Source organism: Toxotes jaculatrix, chromosome 13, assembly GCF_017976425.1.
Source record: "Toxotes jaculatrix isolate fToxJac2 chromosome 13, fToxJac2.pri, whole genome shotgun sequence".
NCBI lineage: Eukaryota > Metazoa > Chordata > Actinopteri > Toxotidae > Toxotes > Toxotes jaculatrix.
The window spans coordinates 24,079,114-24,099,796 of NC_054406.1; the positions used below are offsets into that span (position 1 = coordinate 24,079,114).

At 41.7% G+C, this 20,683-nt stretch overlaps 1 protein-coding gene across 1 annotated transcript; it reads left to right on the forward strand.

The window, feature by feature from the left end:
- Window positions 1-518: 518 nt before the first annotated feature.
- Window positions 519-16,406, forward strand: LOC121191505 (NACHT, LRR and PYD domains-containing protein 12-like; the record flags this gene model as incomplete). The annotated part of the gene is made up of 10 exons (XM_041052672.1): window positions 519-1,522; window positions 2,203-2,376; window positions 3,536-3,712; window positions 5,558-5,734; window positions 11,702-11,875; window positions 12,216-12,381; window positions 13,403-13,890; window positions 14,080-14,790; window positions 16,043-16,194; window positions 16,300-16,406. Coding segments are annotated over 10 exons (3,330 nt in total), but the record flags the coding sequence as incomplete, so codon positions are not given.
- Between the last annotated feature and the right edge of the window lie 4,277 nt (window positions 16,407-20,683).

Here is a 20,683-nt window from a genome sequence, read left to right on the forward strand (position 1 = left end):
TGATGACAAAGGGAGTGGCTGGCATTGGGAAAACTGTCTTAACACAGAAGTTGACTCTGGACTGGGCTGGAGACAAAGCCAACCAGGACATACACTTCACATTTCCATTCACGTTCAGAGAGCTGAATGTGCTGAAAGAGAAAAAGTTCAGCTTGGTGGAACTTGTTCATCACTTCTTTACTGAAACCAAAGAAGCAGGACTCTGCAGGTTTGAAGAGGTCCAGGTTCTGTTCATCTTTGACGGTCTGGATGAGTGTCGACTTCCTCTGGACTTCCACAACACTGAGATCCTGACTGATGTTACAGAGTCCACCTCAGTGGATGTGCTGCTGACAAACCTCATCAGGGGGAAACTGCTTCCCTCTGCTCGCCTCTGGATAACCACACGACCTGCAGCAGCCAATCAGATCCCTCCTGAGTGTGTTGACATGATGACAGAGGTCAGAGGGTTCACTGACCCACAGAAGGAGGAGTACTTCAGGAAGAGGTTCAGAGAGGAGGAGCAGGTCAGAAGGATCATCTCCCACATCAAGACTTCACGAAGCCTCCACATCATGTGCCACATCCCGGTCTTCTGCTGGATCACTGCTACAGTTCTGGAGGATGTGTTGCAAACCAGAGAGGGGGGAGGGCTGCCCAAGACCCTGACTGACATGTACATCCACTTCCTGGTGGTTCAGTCCAAACTGAAGAACGTTAAGTATGATGGAGGAGCTGAGACAGATCCACACTGGAGTCCAGAGACCAGGAAGATGATTGAGTCTCTGGGAAAACTGGCTTTTGAGCAGCTGCAGAAAGGAAACCTGATCTTCTATGAATCAGACCTGACAGAGTGTTGCATCGATATCAGAGCAGCCTCAGTGTACTCAGGAGTGTTCACACAGGTCTTTAAAGAGGAGAGAGGACTGTACCAGGACAAGGTGTTCTGCTTCATCCATCTGAGTCTTCAGGAGTTTCTGGCTGCTCTTCATGTCCATCTGACCTTCATCAACTCTGGAGTCAATCTGCTGTCAGAAGAACAATCAACCTCCAACTGGTCTAAACCATTTAGAGACAAACCGGATCAAAAGCAGCTCTACCAGAGGGCTGTGGACAAGGCCTTACAGAGTCCAAATGGACACCTGGACTTGTTCCTTCGCTTCCTCCTGGGTCTTTCACTGCAGACCAATCAGACTCTCCTACGAGGTCTGCTGACACAGACAGGAAGTGGCTCACAGACCAATCAGCAAACAGTCCAGTACATCAAGAAGAAGATTGAAGAGACTCCCTCTGCAGAGCAAAGCATCAACCTGTTCCACTGTCTGAATGAACTGAATGATCGTTCTCTAGTGGAGCAGATCCAACAGTCCCTGAGTTCAGGACGTCTCTCCACAGATCTGTCTCCTGCTCAATGGTCGGCTCTGGTCTTCATCTTACTGTCATCAGAAAAAGATCTGGATGTGTTTGACCTGAAGAAATACTCTGCTTCAGAGGAGGCTCTTCTGAAGCTGCTGCCAGTTGTCAAAGCCTCTAACAAAGCTCTGTAAGTGTATAGATAGTTGGATTTATTCATCATTATATAAAGACTCTGCTATTTTATTCAGCAGGAGGGAAAATAAATTCCTCTCTTCTTTAATTCCTTATCATCATCTCTGAGCTTCATCTCATTGAATCTGAATTAAAATAATGGATCCTACATTAAAGAGCCAAGTCTCAGCTTTAATTTGAGCTGGTTGACATCAGTATAGAAAGAACTGTGTGCGAGATTCAGTCCTTTTAGTGGTTCAACAGTAGCTGGACAAATACACATGAAGTGAAACAAACTCATCAGATTTAATATTTAGTGTAAAATCCTTTGCAGTCATTGACTGTAGTATCCATTATTATGTTTTAAAGTCAATGTGCTGAGAGCCTGAAGAACAAAACATATCTAACTGTCCAAATACTTATGGCCTTGACTGTACATGTGTGTTCATTACTGATTGTATCATATTTAATTTTAAAGATGATCATCAATGTAGAAACTCCTCATTGGTTAGCAGGTGGATAAAGAGCTGATATTTCTGCTTCACTCAACAAATCTGTGTTTGATGTTTGGCCCAGTTTTCAAATGCAGGTCTGTTAGTTTGCTGTGAGCTGCAGAGCAAACTGAGAGTTTTGTTCCTTTGATTGTCCTTTCAACACAAATGTTATTTGACTTTTTCTTCATTGTTTCCTCTTCAGACTGAGCAGCTGTAACCTCTCAGAGAGAAGCTGTGAAGCTCTGTCCTCAGTTCTCAGCTCCCAGTCCTCTAGTCTGAGACACCTGGACCTGAGTAACAATGACCTGCAGGATTCAGGGGTAAAGCTTCTGTCTGCTGGATTGAAGAGTCCACACTGTAGACTGGAGACTCTGAGGTCAGTTCACTGTCTGTTACTGTTGTAGATCTTATATCTTTAATCCACAGCTGAACCTGGTTTATCTTCATCCAGAACTTGAAGCCATTCATCTTGAATGAATGAATGAATGAGATTTGAAATAGTTGTTGTTCCATATTGTGACTTTTTCTTATCTCAGACTAAGAATTATTCCTTCAGTTTCACTTCATTTCAGTCAGTTGTCATGAATAATGTCTGTTGACTTCAATGAAACCTTCAGAACTCACACTGGTATTTGTCACAGTCAGCAGACTAATGTTTTCTAAATGAAGTGTAGAAAATGTCCAGTGTGAGTTGTTCAAAGTCCATTTTTATCACAACAATATACAGAAGATCCTCAGAACTAATATTTGTACAAATCAATTGAAAAACACTTGCTGAAGAAAAAACTCCTTTGAAGTTCATTTCAATGAAGTGTCAGGACTAATGTCAGTTCTTCAGTATGTGTGTGCGTGCGTGTGTGTGTGTGTGTGTGTGTGTGTGTTAAGGAGCAAAGACTTAAAGGACCACACTGTTAGTTTGACACATTTCAGTCTATTAACTTCAAACTCTTTCTCTATTATTATTATTATTATTATCATTATTATTATTATTATTATTATTATTATTATTATTATTATTATCAGTGGTAGTAGTCGTAGAGTTAAATTGTATGTATGTGACTTTGCTGCTGAGCATTTTCCAGAGTTTTCCATTAAATCCATCTGTAATTTGGGATCAAATAGTTGTTGTTCAGTTGAATATGTGTTTAGTTGTGGATTTCCTGAGCTGATCTGCAGGATAGAGACCAGGACCAAGCAAGACATTTTTCCTGGATGAGGACTGAACATTTGAAGTTTGATCCATTTCAGTGATGAATCAAAGTCAGTTTTTAGTCCAACATGTCTGATTTGATCTTTATCTTCTAATTCCAGACTTGACTGAGGTCAGCAGCATGTTATGAATCTGTGTTGACATGAATAGTTGTATGAATGTTGTGGTGACATTTGGATGATGTGTGTGGAAGGCCGACATTATGATGATCCACAATAAGAGAAGGACAAAGTCCCTCTACTCATGTTAGTGAAAGCTCATTGATTAGGACATATCTGATTGGATTAGAAATGATTTTTATCCACATGATTTATTCTTTATTCAGATTGAGTTCCTGCAGGTTGTCAGAGATCAGCTGTGCTTCTCTGGCCTCAGCTCTGAAGTCCAACCCCTCCCATCTGAGACACCTGGACCTGAGCTACAACAACAAGCTGCAGGATTCAGGAGTGAAGCTGCTGTGTGGTTTTCTGGAGAGTCCACACTGTAGACTGGAGACTCTGAGGTCAGTTCACTCTCTGTTACTGTTGTAGATCTTACAGTGCATCCGGAAAGTATTCACAGCTCTTCACGGTCTCTCCTCACCGGTGGAGACTGCAGTATAAAAAGAGCACGATGGTTAGTGTGGGCCAGAGTGAGTAAATCTAAAAGATCAGGTAAGTAAATCCACAAATGGTTAACCATGAGGAGTACAGAGAACTAGTCACCACGGGAGATGATGGAACGATCTGGCGAGGGCGGACAGGAACACAGAGCCTCTTATACTATTGAGCTAACTGATTGCGCCCTGATGGCGCACAGGTGTACACAGTCAGCCTGAGCAGAGAGGAGGGAGTAGGGAGGAGCCGCCCGGAACCCACAACCTGAAACACACCCACACCTAAGACGCCCACACAAACATACTGACACGTGAACACAGAGAGAAAGAGAGAGAAAACAAAACAGAAAATCCCCAGAGGCAGCCGAGCTGCCTCATGACAGCTGAAGCTGAGCTATGTTCTTCTTAGGGAGACCAGAAAGCAGAGCGTTGCAGTAATCAATTCTGCAGGTGATAAGAGCCTGCAGCAATGTCTCTGCATTGGATTGAGAGAGAAATGGTTGCACTCTGGCAATGTTCATCAGATGATGAAAAGCAGTTTTAATTACATTTTTAATGTGAGGCTCAAAACTAAGATCTGAGTCGAAGATGACTTTTCACTTGTTTACAGGTGTGCCAGAGTGCCAGAGTTTGTTTGTACTGACTGAGTTATAGAAAACTGTCTGGCATCTATAGGGGCCTGGATTGGCCCTGGGTCATCAGGAGACACAGCAATGTAAAGCTGTGTATCATCAGCATAGCTATGGAAGCTGATGCAGTGCCTCCTGATGACATTTCCAAGTGGCAGCATGTAAAGGTTAAAAAATGTAGGACCTAAAATTGAACCTTGGGGAACACCACAATTTAATTTATAGCTTTTAGAAGAACATTCACCCATGCAAACATAAAATTCTCTGTCAGTAAGATAAGACTTGGACCAAATAAAAACAGTACCAGAGAGGCCAGTCAGGATGTGAAGCCTATCTAAAAGAATGGTGTGACCTTAAGTCAAAACCTGCACTTAAGTCAAGTGATACTAATACAGGTGTTTTTTTGTTTGTTTGTTTTTTTATATTCATATATCACCTGAGGTCATTTACAATCTTGACTAGTACAGTCTCAGTACTATGATAGGTCCGAAAGACTAATTGGTATAAAAAATATTGTGAGAGTTTAAAAAACCATTCAACTGATTAGAAACAAGCTTTTCTAAAATGTTACTTTAAAATATTTTGACCTAATTTAAACAGATTTGTAAAAAAAAAAAAAAAACAGTCTAAAACCTGAGGAATAAAAAGTGTTTAAAAACTGGATAAAAATATTGATTAGTCGCAGAACTCCTTGCAAAGACTCAAAACCACCAGCTCCAGTTGTTGTGAATAGTGTCTGTTGTCTTCAATGAAACCTTCAGAACTCACACACTCATATCTGTCACAGTCAGCAGACTGTTTTCTAAATGAAGTGTAGAAAATGTCCAGTGTGAGTTGTTCAAAGTCCATTTTTATCACAACAATATACAGAAGGTCCTCAGAACTAATATTTGTACAAATCAATTGAAAAACATGTATTATTATTATTATTATTATTGACATGAATTGTTGTATGAATGTTGTGGTGACATTTGGATGATGTGTGTAGAAGGCTGACATTATGATGATCCACAATAAGAGAAGGACAAAGTCCCTCTACTCATGTTAGTGAAAGCTCATTGATTAGGACATATCTGATTGGATTAGAAATGATTTTTATCCACATGATTTATTCTTTATTCAGATTGAGTTCCTGCAGTTTGTCAGAGATCAGCTGTGCTTCTCTGGCCTCAGCTCTGAAGTCCAACCCCTCCCATCTGAGACACCTGGACATGAGCTACAACAACAAGCTGCAGGATTCAGGAGTGAAGCTGCTGTGTGGTTTTCTGGAGAGTCCACACTGTAGACTGGAGACTCTGAGGTCAGTTCACTCTCTGTTACTGTTGTAGATCTTACAGTGCATCCGGAAAGTATTCATAGCTCTTCACTTTTTCCACATTTCGTTATATTACAGCCTTATTCCAAAATGAATTAAATTCTACACACAACACCCCATAATGACAATATGAAAACAGTTTTTTGAAATGTTTACAAATTTATTAAAAATCAAAAATCGGTATTCACAGCCTTTGCCATGAAGCTCAAAATTGAGCTCAGGTGCATCCTGTTTCCACTGATCATCTTTGAGATGTTTCTAGAGCTGAACTAGAGCTCTGGTTATTGGCAGCTCCATTTTGTCAAATGTGAAGTTAGAGACTCCAGCGACCATAGTTAAATGCATTCCTGGGGCCAGAGCGGGCGACGTTGAATCATATTTAAAACTGCTGGCTAAGGATAAACCTAGCTTTGATAAGATTGTTATTCACGTCGGCGGTAATGACACCCAATTACTCCAATCAGAGGTCACTATAATTAATGTGGAATAGGTGTGTAACTTTGCCAAAACAATGTCGGACTCCGTAGTTTTCTCTGGACCCCTACCCGATTTGACCAGTGATGACATGTTTAGCCGCATGTCTTCATTCCGTCGCTGGCTGTCTAGGTGGTGTCCAGCAAATGACGTGGCCTTCATAGACAACTGGAAAACTTTTTGGGGAAAACCTGGTCTGATTAGGAGAGACGGCATCCATCCAACTTTGGATGGTGCAGCTCTCATATCTAGAAATATGACAGATTTTCTTAGACAACCAAAGTCATGACAACCCAGAGTTGCAGTCCTACACGCTTCTCTGCAGTTTCTCTAGAGCTGTCACCCTCCCATGATTCTTACTATTCCTACCATTCCAAAAATTCCCTTTATCCTATAGAGATTGTGTCTGCTCCCCGTCAACAAAAAGTGTATAAACCAAAAAATGCAAGAGGTGTTATTCATAAAAACCTCAAAAAAATTAATACTACAAAAGTGTCTGAACCTAAAAACACCACAATCAGATGTGGGCTATTAAACATTAGATCTCTCTAAATCTCTGTTAGTAAATGATTTGATAATGGATCAGCAGATTGATTTATTCTGTCTTACTGAGACCTGGCTGCAGGAGGAAGAGTATGTCAGTCTAAATGAGTCAACCCCTGCTAGTCATATTAATTATCACATTCCTCGAGGCACAGGCCGAGGAGGAGGAGAGGCAGCAATCTACCACTCAAGTTTATTAATTAATCCCAGACCTAAGCCTAGTTATAGCACATTTGAAAGTCTTATCCTCAGCCTCTCACATCCAAATTGGAAGACAGAAAAACCAGTCCTATTTGCTGTGGTGTATCGTCCACCTGCTGCTTACTCAGAGTTTTTGTCTGAATTCACTGAATTTTTATCTGATTTAGTGCTTAGTACGGACAAAGCAATTATAGTGGGCAACTTTATTATTCATGTAGATACCCACAATGACAGCCTTAAGACTGCATTCTATTCAGTATTAGACTCAAGTGGCTTCTTGCAAAATGTTAACAAACCAACTCACTGTTTTAATCACACCCTTGATCTTGTACTGACCTATGGCATAGAAGCTGAATATTTGACAGTATTCCCTCAGAACCCTGTTTTATCCCATCATTCTTTAGTAACATTTGAATTTAAAATAATGAACTGCACAGCATCTGGGAAAAAATGAACTACTGTAGATATTTGTCTGATAATGCTATTACCAAATATAAGGAAGTTATTCCAAATCGATCTGATAGGTAAGACCTAAACCAGCTTAGTGCTGCTCCTTTGATGCCAATTAAATGTTCCAGTCTCTGTAGTAGGATGTGATGGTCAATGGTATCAAATGCAGCATTAAGATCTGACAAGACAAGTACAGAGACGAATCCTTTGTCTGATGCACTTAGTAGATCATGATTCACTCTGAATCCTGACTGAAAATCCTCATGATTGTTCTGTAGAAAGTCACACAACTGATTGGCAACTACTTTCTCAAGGATCTTAGAGAGAAAGGGAAGGTTAGATATAGGTCTGTAGCTGGCTAAAAGATCTGCATCAAGAGTGAGCTTTTTAAGAAGTGATTTAATTACAGCTACTTTACAAGACTGTGGTGCATAACCTGTTATTTAATTTTAATCACTTCATTGATCCCTCCTGGGAAAATTACTCTCTGCATTTTAACCACACAAAGTGAACGAAACACACAAGCATGCACATGCACTAGAGACGCTGAGGCAGGGGGCTGCCCAGTGAGCCGCCCGGGGAGCTGGGGTGGATCGGTGATTTGCTCAGACACACCACAGCCAGAGGCACGTCTCCTTCACCACCACCATATCCGTTTTTTGCGCTTGGTCGAGGGATCGAAGCCATGACATTCGATCTCAGGCCGGTCCAAAATCCAAAGCCGCACTCTTAACTTGCTGCCCTGGAGGAGGAACTATCATATCCAGTAGAGAGGCGCTGATTAGGCATAAAATTTCCTTGAGGAGCCTGATGAGGATCAGGTCTAAAAGACAGTTTGATGGTTTAGATGAAAAAATCATAGTCAAGTTGGTGAAGATCAATGGAAGAGAAACTTTCTAAATACATATGCTGTTACTGAGGTTCCTGTGCTCAAAGAAAAATCAGTGGGCAGGAGGTGATCAGTTTTGTCTCTGATATTAAAGAAGCCCATGAAGTCGTTACTGCTGAGAGCTATATGAATACATGGATCAATAGAGCTGTGACTCTCTGTCAGCCAGGCTACAGTGCTGAAGAGAAACCTGGGGTTGTTTTTATTGTCTTCTATTAATGAAGAGTAGTAGGCTGCTGTAGCATTACAGAGGGACTTCCTGTATGCTTTAAGATTATCTTCCCAGGCCAAACAGGATTCTTTCAAGCTGGTGGAACACGAAATCCTTTCATGTTTTCATGTTGTTTGCTTTAATTTGTGAGCTTGTGAACTAAACCACGGAGCAAACCTCTTTTGTTTCTAGATAGAGTCAAGTGTCATTCGCAGCAACTTTGTCGACATGATGGTCAATTTGAGAGGGACTGAAGTCTGCACAGGAGTCCTCTGTTATACTGAGGTGTGACACTGAGTTAAGTACCGATGGAATCACTTCCTTAAATTTAGCTACAGCACCATCAGATCTAAGACATTTTTGTGTAATGGCGTTTAGTCTAATAAAAGAAATTCAAATACAACTAAACAGTGATCTGATAGAAGAGGATTCTGTGGGAAGATTGTTATATGTTCAATCTCAATGTAATATGACAGAACGACGTCAAGGGTATGGTTAAGACAATGCGTTGGTTTATTTACACTTTGAGAGAAGCCAACTGACTAAACTAAACTAAACTCAGAGAATTCAGACACAAACACAGAGTACGGCCCATGAGGGAGGTACACTATAACAAACTGAACTGGCTGTAATGTTTTCCAGGTTGGAGAAAACCTGAGAACAAGGCTTTCTGAGTATTAGAATGCCCTGACAAAAAAAAATATATATAAAAATTATGCAGAACTAGGGATGCACTGAAATAAAAAATTCTTGGCCAAAACCGAAAATGAGGAAACCAAGGCCGAAAACTGAAACACCAAAAGAAATTCTTTTGCCAAATATTAGTACCATTGCATTTATGGTTATGACTGTGTACTAACCTCACTAAAATTGCAAGGCATTGTCATGGTCCGTAAATAATGCCTTATGTTTTATCTCGTGTCTATGTTGTCTTGTGGTTTCCTGTTTTATTTTGAAATTATTGCCCTTGTGTTTCTTGTCTCATTTTACTTCCTGCCTTTGTCTGGTTTCCCGCCTTTGTGATTGTCTTCCCCGCCCTAATTGTTTCCACCTGTTTCCCCTTACCTGTTGTGTATATATAGTGTGCGTCTCCCCCTGTTCCGTGCCAGTTTGTCTTGTCCTCCGTCAAGAGAACCAGTGTCCATATCTTGTCTTTGCATCTCTTGTCAGGTTTTGTTGTTCTTTGCATTTTGAAATTCCTTGTTTAGAGTAGTGGCCTTGCCTTTGTTTCACCGTTTGTTCCTCGTAAGAGTGATTTTTGGTTTCCCCTTTCGGGTGATTATTATTTTGTCACTTTGTTTAATAAAGACTTTGCTTTTCTGAATTTTTGGAGTCATGCATTTGGGTTCAGTCCACATTCAGTCCTGACAGGCATTGCGATTACATAAATTAATATGAATGTTTCAAAGAATAAATCAATTTAAACAAGATTGTAAAATTAAATGTTCTCTCACAAAGTGCATATAAGTCAAGTGCATTTTAAAATTTTTGCTGTAGGCCTACAACATAATAGTGTAATAAAACGAAAGATTGCCATAGTCCATATGTTAACCGTAGGTCTTTAACAACAACAAATGCACCAAGAATTGCAGCGCTTTAAGTTAAGTTTTAAACTTCCTTGCCTTTTCAAAAACGTCCACCAGAGACAGAGTGGGCGTGCTCGGAGGGATTTTCCTTTTCTGCACTGCATTCCTCTCATAATCAGCATAGTGATCGAAATGTTTGGATTTCAGGTGATAAATTAAACCCGACGTGGAGAAATTCTTTCCAGACACGCTTGTGTAAATGCCCATATTCCTGGAAAGGGTATGTTTAATAGAAAGATGAGCAGACGCGCTCTTTCCTCTGCTCACAACTCTAGAAGTTTAAGAGAGGGACCGATGCGCCCGCTCACCAAGCTCTGCAGCTCTAGACTCCCCCTGCTGGAAACCCCCGACTACTACTACTACTTGCTTATGTGGAAGTTATTTTAACCAAAGAAGTAAAGAAATAAAGAAAACATACTACTGTGCTTCAACATACTAGAACTGACATTAACCTAAAAATGTGAAACATGGACTAACAGAACTAACAACAAATCAGAATATGAACCTAAAACTGAACCTCACTATTTTATCCTTCACACTCGTAGTGGCCGTGGTTTCTGCCCGCGTCATCACAACATCCTGTTTTGGCCATGTTGTTTTGGTGATAAAAGTCTTTCGACCGAAACTGAAAATGCACTTTTGGGCCATTTTCGGTGGCAATTTTTCGGTGGCCAAATATTCAGTGCATCCCTTTATAGAACTTTTACCCACAGCTCTTTACGTGCTGATAAACTATTTTATCAGAGGATTCAAACTAAATCAAATCAGGTACCAACATTAACACAGTTACAGTCAAGGCCTGAACTATTTGGACAGTTATTGTTCTTCAGACTCTGAGTTTCATCACATTGAATCTGAATTAAAATAATGGATCCTACATTAAAGAGCCAAGTCTGAGCTTTAATTTGAGCAAGTTGACATCAGTATGGAAAGAATTGTGTGGGAGATTCAGCCCTTTTAGTGGTTCAAAAGTAACTGGACAAATACACATGAAGTGAAACAAACTCATCAGATTTAATATTTAGTGTGAAATCCTTTGCAGTCATTGTCTGTCCATTCATTTTTAATTTAAATTCATTTAATTTAATTACTTTATTGATCCCTCCTGGGAAAATTACTCTCTGCACTTTACCCACACCAACTGAACAAAACACACACAAGCATGCACATGCACTAGAGACGCTTGGGCAGGGGGCTGCCTAGTGAGGCACCCGGGGAGCTGGGGTGGATCGGTGCCTTGCTCATGGGCACCACAGCCACGGTTGCAGAGGCAGGGGAGAGGTGTCTCCTTCACCACCACCGTATCCTTTTTTTTTTGCGCTTGATTGAACCCACGACCCTCCGATCTCAGGCCGGTCCAAAGTCTAAGACCGAACTTGTTGCGCTACGGCTGTTCCCTTTGCCCTTTGGTTAGCAGGTGGATAAAGAGCTGATATTTCTGCTTCACTCAACAAATCTGTGTTTGATGTTTGGCCCAGTTTTCAAATGCAGGTCTGTTAGTTTGCTGTGAGCTGCAGAGCAAACTGAGAGTTTTGTTCCTTTGATTGTCCTTTCAACACAAATGTTATTTGACTTTTTCTTCATTGTTTCCTCTTCAGACTGAGCAGCTATAACCTCTCAGAGAGAAGCTGTGAAGCTCTGTCCTCAGTTCTCAGCTCCCAGTCCTCTAGTCTGAGACACCTGGACCTGAGTAACAATGACCTGCAGGATTCAGGGCTGAAGCTTCTGTCTGCCGGACTGAAGAGTCCACACTGTACCCTGGAGACTCTCAGGTCAGGATCCATCAACCTGTTTAGCTGATGATTTGTTCATATCTGATTTATATCAGTGGACAAACAGCCAAGTTGTGTAGGATTGGTCACAGTAAATTATACTAAAGTTCAGCAGAACTTTCTAGACTCAGACAATTATTCATCATTTCTCTTGTTTTTGTTTCAGTTGTTGATTTTTTTTAATCCTACAGATGATTTTTTAAGGAATTTGCCTTAAATACATTGAATCTGGACCAAAATGGACCAGAACCAAAAACAAAAATATGAACCAAAAAAAACAACAAAACAGACCAGCAGGTGTTGACAGAGGGTTCCTGTGTGATGTTGTGTGTGTCTGCAGGCTGTCAGGATGTCTGATCACAGAGGAAGGCTGTGCTTCTCTGGCCTCAGCTCTGAGCTCCAACCCCTCCCATCTGAGAGAGCTGGACCTGAGCTACAATCATCCAGGAGACTCAGGAGTGAAGCTGCTGTCTGCTGGACTGGAGGATCCACACTGGAGACTGGACACCCTCAGGTATGGAGAGGCCTGCTGCAGCCACAGACAGTGTGTGATAGAGGAGGAAGAGCTGGAAACATTTAGTGTGTCACAGCTGATGACAGATCTCTACAGAAGTGCTTTGAATTGAAATACAAAGAGAGGTTTTCTCTAATTCTGACTTCACTATCTCATCATGACTCACTGTGTCATATTTAAGAGAAAATAGGTGACAATTATTAAATCAGGTGTGGTCAGCTGCTTTCTGTGAACTGAGCAGGACTTTCTCAGACTGGATTTCATGCTGCATCAGCACAAAGCCAGTGTGGAAACATTTGAGCTGCAGCTGGTTGAACTGCTCTTGAACCAACAGAGCCACTTTGAGCACTCAGAGTGCTTTCGCCACAACAAGCCCAAAGACTTTAGATACCTGTTCAGTGCTGACACACTAATAATAACATCCCAACAATAATAAGACCATCTACACTGCTCAGAGACATTCATCTGCCAGTGTCTCAGACCAAGGAGGAAATGAAATCTGGTCTCTGATCATGTCTCTGTCTTCTAAAATATCCATGATCAATAATCAGCTGAACCTCTCTGAGATCCTGATCTTGTCACTCTGAGATCTTTTGTTGTGTCTGACACCAAGAGTGATATCAAATGGAGAAGACAAATGATGAAATCTTTCCTCCATGTCACCTCCCTGCTCCATATAATTCCAAGATAAGGACTCCAGGTCCTTTGTCTCTTTGCTGAATGAACAGAATCATCAAACCATCTGTGTATGAGAGCCATGTAATGTCCATGTTTGCATGCTGAAAGAGAACGTGCTGGTCTGACCCCCCTCCTCCTTTCAGGGTGGAACCTGGTGGAGTCCGATGGTTGAGCCCAGGTCTGAGGAAGTGTAAGTGTGATTTTCATTTGATTCCTGAAAACAAAGCAGCTCACATTCAACCATCTTCAAAGTGTCAATCAATGATCAGGTGATAGATCAATAACTGCAGCTGTGTTGTGTCTTCTTCTCTCCATCAGATTTCTGTGAACTCACCATCAACACAAACACAGTAAACAGCAAGATCAAAATGTCTGACAACAACAGGAAGATGACACATGTGGAGGAGGATCAGTCATATCCTGATCATCCAGACAGATTTGACCACTGTCCTCAGCTGCTGTGTAGTAATGGTCTGACTGGTCGTTGTTACTGGGAGGTCGACTGGAGAGGAAAGGTTTATATATCAGTGAGTTACAGAGGAATCAGAGGGAAAGGAAAGAGAGAAAACTGTGTGTTTGGAGAGAACGATCAGTCCTGGAGTCTGTTCTGCTCTGATGGTGGTTACACTGTTTGGCACAATAACAGAGTGACACCTGTCTCCTCCTCCTCCTCTTCATCATCTTCCTCTGTCTCTGACAAAGTAGCAGTGTATGTGGACTGTCCTGCTGGCTCTTTGTCCTTCTACAGAGTCTCCTCTGACTCACTGATCCACCTCTACACCTTCAACACCACATTCATTGAACCTCTGTATCCTGGGTTCAGGTTGTTGTGGTCTGGTTCCTCAGTGTCTCTGTGCAGAGTGTAGCAGAGAGAGTCTCCTCCTGTTAGAGAAACTCTCTCACTGTTGAACAGATAGTTCAGTCTGTACATGTCTGTCTCTTTCACTCACACACACCTTTTCAGATTCATGTATTAAAGCAGTTTATTTGTTAAACTCTTCATCACTCTCAGCACGGGCTCTCCCCAGGGCTGTGTCCTCAGCCCTCTGCTGTTCACTCTGATGACACACGACTGTGTCCCAAGGTCTGCCACTAACCATATTGTGAAGTTTGCTGACGACACGACAGTGGTGGGCCTCATCAGAGATGACAACGACCTGGCCTACAGAGAGGAGGTGGAGCAGCTGGTGAGATGGTGTGAAGGCAACAACCTGATCCTGAACGTTGACAAGACCAAAGAGATCATCGTGGACTTCAGGAAGTTTCAGCCCAGTCACGCTCCTCTCCTCATCAACAACTCGGCCGTGGAGGTGGTCAGCAGCACTAAGTTTTTGGGGGTGCACATCACGGACGACCTCACGTGGTCGGTGAACTCTGCGTCTCTGGTCAAGAGGGCACAGCAGCGCCTGCACTTCCTGAGACGGATGAAGAGAGCCCACCTGCCCCCACCCATCCTGACTACATTCTACAGGAGTACTGTAGAGAGCATCCTCACCAGCTGCATCTCTGTGTGGTGTGGAGGATGCACTGCTGCAGACTGGAGGAATGTGAGGAGAGTGGTGAGGACAGCTGAGGAAATCATTGGGAGCTCCCTTCCTTCTGTGCAGGACATTGCCTCTCAGCGCTGTGTGTCCCGGGCCAGCAACATCATCAAGGACGCCTCACACCCTCACCATAGACTTTTTTCACTTCTGCCCTCCGGAAGAAGATTCTGCAGCATCCGGTGCAGAACCACTAGGTTCAGGAACAGCTTCTTCCCCCTCGCCATCAGACTTTTAAACTCTTAAATCCTTAAATCCATAGACTGCACTACTGTCTCTTTCAATCACCGTATTGCACTTTGCACTGTTTTTTTTTTACTGTATTTTATATTCTAACTGTGTTTATAGTCCTTATTTATTCATTCCTATTGCCTATTTTCCTCATTTCACTATCTACATGCTATATCCTTTATTTATTATTTATTTTTTATACTGCTGCTAGTAAAATGCAACGAAATTTCGTTCTGTATACACTGTATACCTGAATGACAATAAAGTCTGTCTAAGTCTAAGTCTAAGTCTAAATGATTCCTTGTAAACGTCTTCCTCTTCCAGTCCTTTAAAGATGGAAGCTATGATTATTACATGATGAAAATGTTGCTGACTTTTACTTTTTGAAGATTCTAATCATGATCTTGTCCTTTCACATTAAAAGCATCATTGTGAACATCAGTGTTTTGTCTTTCTCTGAATCTTGGGACAACTGAGCTGATTCAGTTCAAATTAAAATGCTGCCACAGTTTATCTGAAAGGTCTGAGAAGAAACAAAGAAAGAAGCTTGTGTTTAGGTGAATTGGATGAATAATGTAAAGAGATCAGTGGGGAAAATGAGATCCATTAACAGTCTGTGTTTTCACTGCAGAATGTGAAAAACCTTCAGGAGCACTGTGGAAGGTTTTCACTGTTTGTTGATGCACGTCAGACACAGCTGCTCCTCAGCCTGACCAGAGGCCAAAAGTAGAGGTGGTGAGGCTGCAGGTACCCCCCCTCCAGGTGGCTGAGGTATATTATTATTATTAGACTGTTGCATTACATCCCACTCTCGTGGTCCCTGTCGCCCACAACAGGCCTATCCTTTTACTAAATACTCATACTGAAGTTTCCCAGGTGGTTTGGTTTGTTCTGTACAGCTTCCTGTAGTGATCTGTCTGTAGTCTGATCTGTTGTGTCAGAAGGTTTGAATTCAGACTGACTCTCCAGCATCAACAAAATAAATTTCATCTCCAGCCTTCAACCATCAGCAGCACTTGTGTCAAATATCTTCACATCTATTCAATGTATTGTCACAGAATTTGGGGAAGACATTTTCCTTCCCAGCAGGATGAATCCTAATGACTTTGTTAATCCAGCTCCACTGTAATTGTCATGAGGCAGCTCTGCTGCCTCTGGGGTTTGCTTGCTGTCTTCCTGTGTGTATGTGTGTGTGGATTCCAGGACGGCTCCTCCCTCCATCCTCATCCTCATCAAGGTGATTCCGTTCACCTGTGTGCAGTCTGGCGGCAATCTACCTTCCCAGCAAGCGTATAAGAGGCTCGGCTTGTCTGTCAACCCTCGCCAGATCGTTCCGTCATCTCACGTGGTGACTAGTACTCTGTGCTCCTAGTTATTAGTTTTCAAATTTCCTTAACTTGTTTCGCTAGTGGATCATTATTCCTGATTCCTTCTAACCACCATGCTTTCCTCTCCTGCAGACTCCTCCAGTTTCCCCATCCAGCGTCACCACCTCTCCGTTTCATCCGTCTCCGCCTCGCCGTCCCGGAATCCCTCCTGTCCTCAGCCTTCCCCTTCTTTTGTTTGATTTAGTTTGAACTGTCAGAATAAACTGTTCTTTTTTTTTGCCGCTAAATCTCTCTTTGTCTGCTTTTGGGTCCAGACCTAGACAACTTAACTAACCCTAACAGTAATAGACACAGGATTGGAGGTTAGAGTGTGACACAACATCCAGTTCAGTTATGCCTGACTGATTTTTACCATGTTGTCACATACATCACAGTAATGTTTGAGTCTGCTGAAGTACTAATGAATGAGGAAAATCCTCTCACAATCAACTGCAGTCACTTCTCTGAATGACGCCTCCATTACACTGAGGAACAATGTTTCTAGAAAGTAAATCAGCTGACCTGCAGATGTTTCTTTAATTTAAGGAACTATGACAATGTGTGTCCTCTGTCCTACATTGACACTGATGCAGTCCTCATCTGCTTTGACATCAGCAGACAAGATACATGAGACAGCGCTCTTAAGAAGGTGAATGTCCAGTAACCACTTACACATTGACTGTTCAACCCCCATGTCCAAAAGCTTGTTATGCAGTTTGGTTGGTGAAATTGTATTAAAGGCAGAGCTATAGTCAACAAGTAAAACTCTGACGCAGTTACCAGGACCATCTAGATGCTGTAGAATAGTGAACAGAATAGAATAAATACCACCATTTCTGGTTTATGAAGAAGCATACGCCACCGCCTTGTTTCTTCAAAATCTCTGTGCGATTCGAAATGATGCAAAGCCTTGTTGTTGTATCGCTGTGTTGTTTATCTTGGCGTCCAGCCAGGTCTCGGTGAAGGATAAAAAAAGAGCAGTCAGCGTAGTCTCTCCCTGTGTTCAATAAGATGGCTAGCTTGTCTATTTTGTTTGTAAGGAGCGGACGTTAGCAAGTCGCATGCTAGGCAGTGGTGTGCGATAGCAGCACCACCTTTGCCTCGCCAATACACCACCTCTTCTCCCCCGTTTCCTGGGTTTACACGGGGGACAGCTAGCAGTAGCTGCATCTCCTGCGGCCTCCTTAACCACAAAGTCGTTTGAAGCGTATTGCAGCTTCGGTTTGAAAAATGGCATCGTTGCCCAGATGTGTAGTAGTTAAATGCCGCAATGTCCTTTTTCCACTTTCAAACACACGATAAACAAACACACTGCACTAACCACACCGTGTCGCCATATGACGGCGCCATCTTGGATCTCTGGATCACAGTACCAGAAATCCAACTGTCACAACATGAGCTGAACAGCTGAGAGGCTTCATGAAAGTCAACCCAGGAGGGGAAATAAAAAGAAAATATACTCTGTTCAGGCATGAAACATTATGGAGGCTTCAGTATCTCCACATTTACAAGGTAACTGAAAGAAGATAAATGAAGAAATCATCCATCATCCTGCTTTGTACTTGTGCAATCAAACAGAGTTCATCTGCAGATGATTCAGTGGAGCTGTGGAGCTTGGGAAAAGGACACATCATCAGTCAGGTTTACCTGTTTACCAAAGGTGTTTCCCAAGTGAAAACACACAACATCTGCAGTTTGCATGATCCAGTTGAAAGTTACATACATTATGTTCATTACTGTATATTTATTATACAATCATTACTAAAGTCTTGTGAGAGAGCCAATAAATCCAATGATCATATTTGTCCTATCGACATTTAAGGTATATTGATTGGTTCACAATGTCAACTCATGCTTTGAGTAACATGCAAGAAAATATTCCACCTTAATAGTTGCTGGTAATTGTCAGTAGCCTTTGAGCAGCACAGTGAGTTTAAGTTACATACATAACCTTTGAAACTGTGTGTATGAAGTGTAACTAATGAGCTGCTCAGGTTTTGTTTTCATACTTCACTTTTTACCTTTGGGACATCTTGTCTTTATGGCTTTGATGGTGATTGTTAGGAGTAAGAGTGTAACAGAGGTTCTCAAATCTTGGAGATCCATGATTTCTGAAATACTGTACATCCTTCATGTACTTCATCTTTTTGTGAGGACACATTTCATCATTACAGACTGATGGATTATCAGACATTATCAGTTCTGCTGTTTTCTGTGGGAATGTTTCTTTCTCTTTCTTGATTTTCCTTGAGTTCCTCCTCAAAGTTGCTCCCTTCCTGGTAAATGTTTGCAGTTTGTATTTAGCTGAAAATTAAATGATCACCTGGTACTTCAAGTCTCACAGAAAGAGAAAGGAAATGCTGTTTTCTGTCTTTCCTCATTTTCTGCCTGTTTCAAGAGAAATTGCTGATCTGCTGCAGGGAAATGGTTTCATCCATCTACAGGTGTTATTGGTCTGTGACCAGCAACAGGATCTGTCCTAATCATTTCATTTACTTCCACATTTAAGGAGAAATGTAGAGACAATCAATGAGCATGCATAGTGAAAGAGAGAGAGAAATACACAGAGAAAAACTGAAAGAGAGAAAAGAGTCGACCTAAACTTTTGTCTGCCTGAAGGTAAAAGCACAAACCTTCCTTCCCTCTTCTCTGATGTATGTTTAAAAAGTGTTACAGGACATTTCATTCTGTCTCAGCCACAAATCATTTCTATTTAAATAAGTCTACAGTGTTGTGAAGACAAACATTATCTCCAGCCTCAGACAATTTAAGTCTGTCATCATATCCACCTCATTTATCAATCAATAAAAGTATTAAAGGAAAAGTGAGTGAAAGAATGAAAATGGAAAAGTTGCTTTGTGCATCCATGAGTTGCTTCATGTCCACTTATCAAGTGATCTGCCTCATTCAGTCTCAGTTGACCTACAGTCATTGCTTTCATGAACAGTACAATGTCCACCGGATTAACAGTGTTATTATTCTTGATGTGGTTGGTAACTTTCCATGTCTGTGTAAAAGCTAGAGGAGTTTTCTGGGTCCCTGCAGGATTAGGTCTACATAGTATTATTTCCATATCATCATATGCTAATCCACATTCTTCACACACACACACACACACACACACACACAGTTTCACAGCTATGATTTGAGAGGAATACACTGTGGAGGGTGTGTGGAGGAAAAACAAAGCAGTAGCTCCCTCAGAGAGGATCACTGAGGTTTGTATTATTCACTTCTTGTGCCTGCAGCTTTTACAAGATTCTTAGTTTCTCTCTCAGCCTGAAATAAGAAACAATTGTGAAAGCAGGTCTGATAACTGCAGCTGAAACAATTAGAAGTGTTGTTACAGAGTCTGAACAAAGAAAAACCAATGGTGATTGTTGTATAGACTGTATTGGATGTGGATCTTAGGTGGCAGCAAACACTTCAGTGTGTTGGTCAGGACGCATGAGCAGGTAGGTGGAGAATGAGGAATAAAGTTTGAACCTTTATATAACTTTCATGAGTGATTACATTCACATGAGTGTGGTTTCTGTAATAAAAAGTAACACAATACAATTAGAAATGAAGTATAAATTCACACAAAATATATACTGAGCCAAATATGTGTATCTAATCAGAGTAACTGAAATACAGCTCAATATTACTTATAACTTAAATCACAGTGATCAATCAACGGATCAAACCAAGAGGCAAAATGCAATGCAAACAACTGCTTAGCCACGCAGTGAGCTAGCATAAACTTCTCATTGGCAGCTAACTACCTGCCGCTAATTAGTGGCTAATTCCTTATAACATCACGAATGCCACTGACCAAGAACGACTGGCATGTCATTACTTGACTTATGAATGTATATAAGTATTAACAAGGGGTACACATGTGGCATAACAACAAAACTCACTGCTTTTAGACGCACTGTTGTATACTCACTATACTCTCTTGGTATTACAACTAATAATAAAGGAAGACGAGACCAGGGAAAAGTAGCTTGTAACGGGTACTTTACTCCTTTAACTCAGGACTGACGACCATGATGTCAGCACAACACAAAAGAGGGGTGTGACCGTATCTTAAAGAGATAAACTTAGGGTGTCAATACACAACATATCCCTTCCCCTTTACTTCTGATGTTCACTTAGCAAAGGTAACACATTTCACGGTCACCATCACTTCTCTTTAAAGTCTCTGCTTCAACAAAGAAAAATAGAACATTTGCCTGAACTAGGGAAAGAGGGTAGACTACCTCAATTCCCAGACTAAACCCTGGGGATTATTCTGCCCCGCTGTCAAGGGTTAGTCTCTAGAATGACAGTCTATCAGGAGGTCGTCTGTCTCTTTTAGGGTAAGAACGACCTGCAGGTAAGTCAGTCCCACTGTCTCTTGGTGAGGACTGTATGAGTCCTGGTCTAGGAGACATGGTGTCAGGTGTAGGCACTTGAGCGGGTCTGGGTGTGCCTGGAACAGTGTTCATCCCTG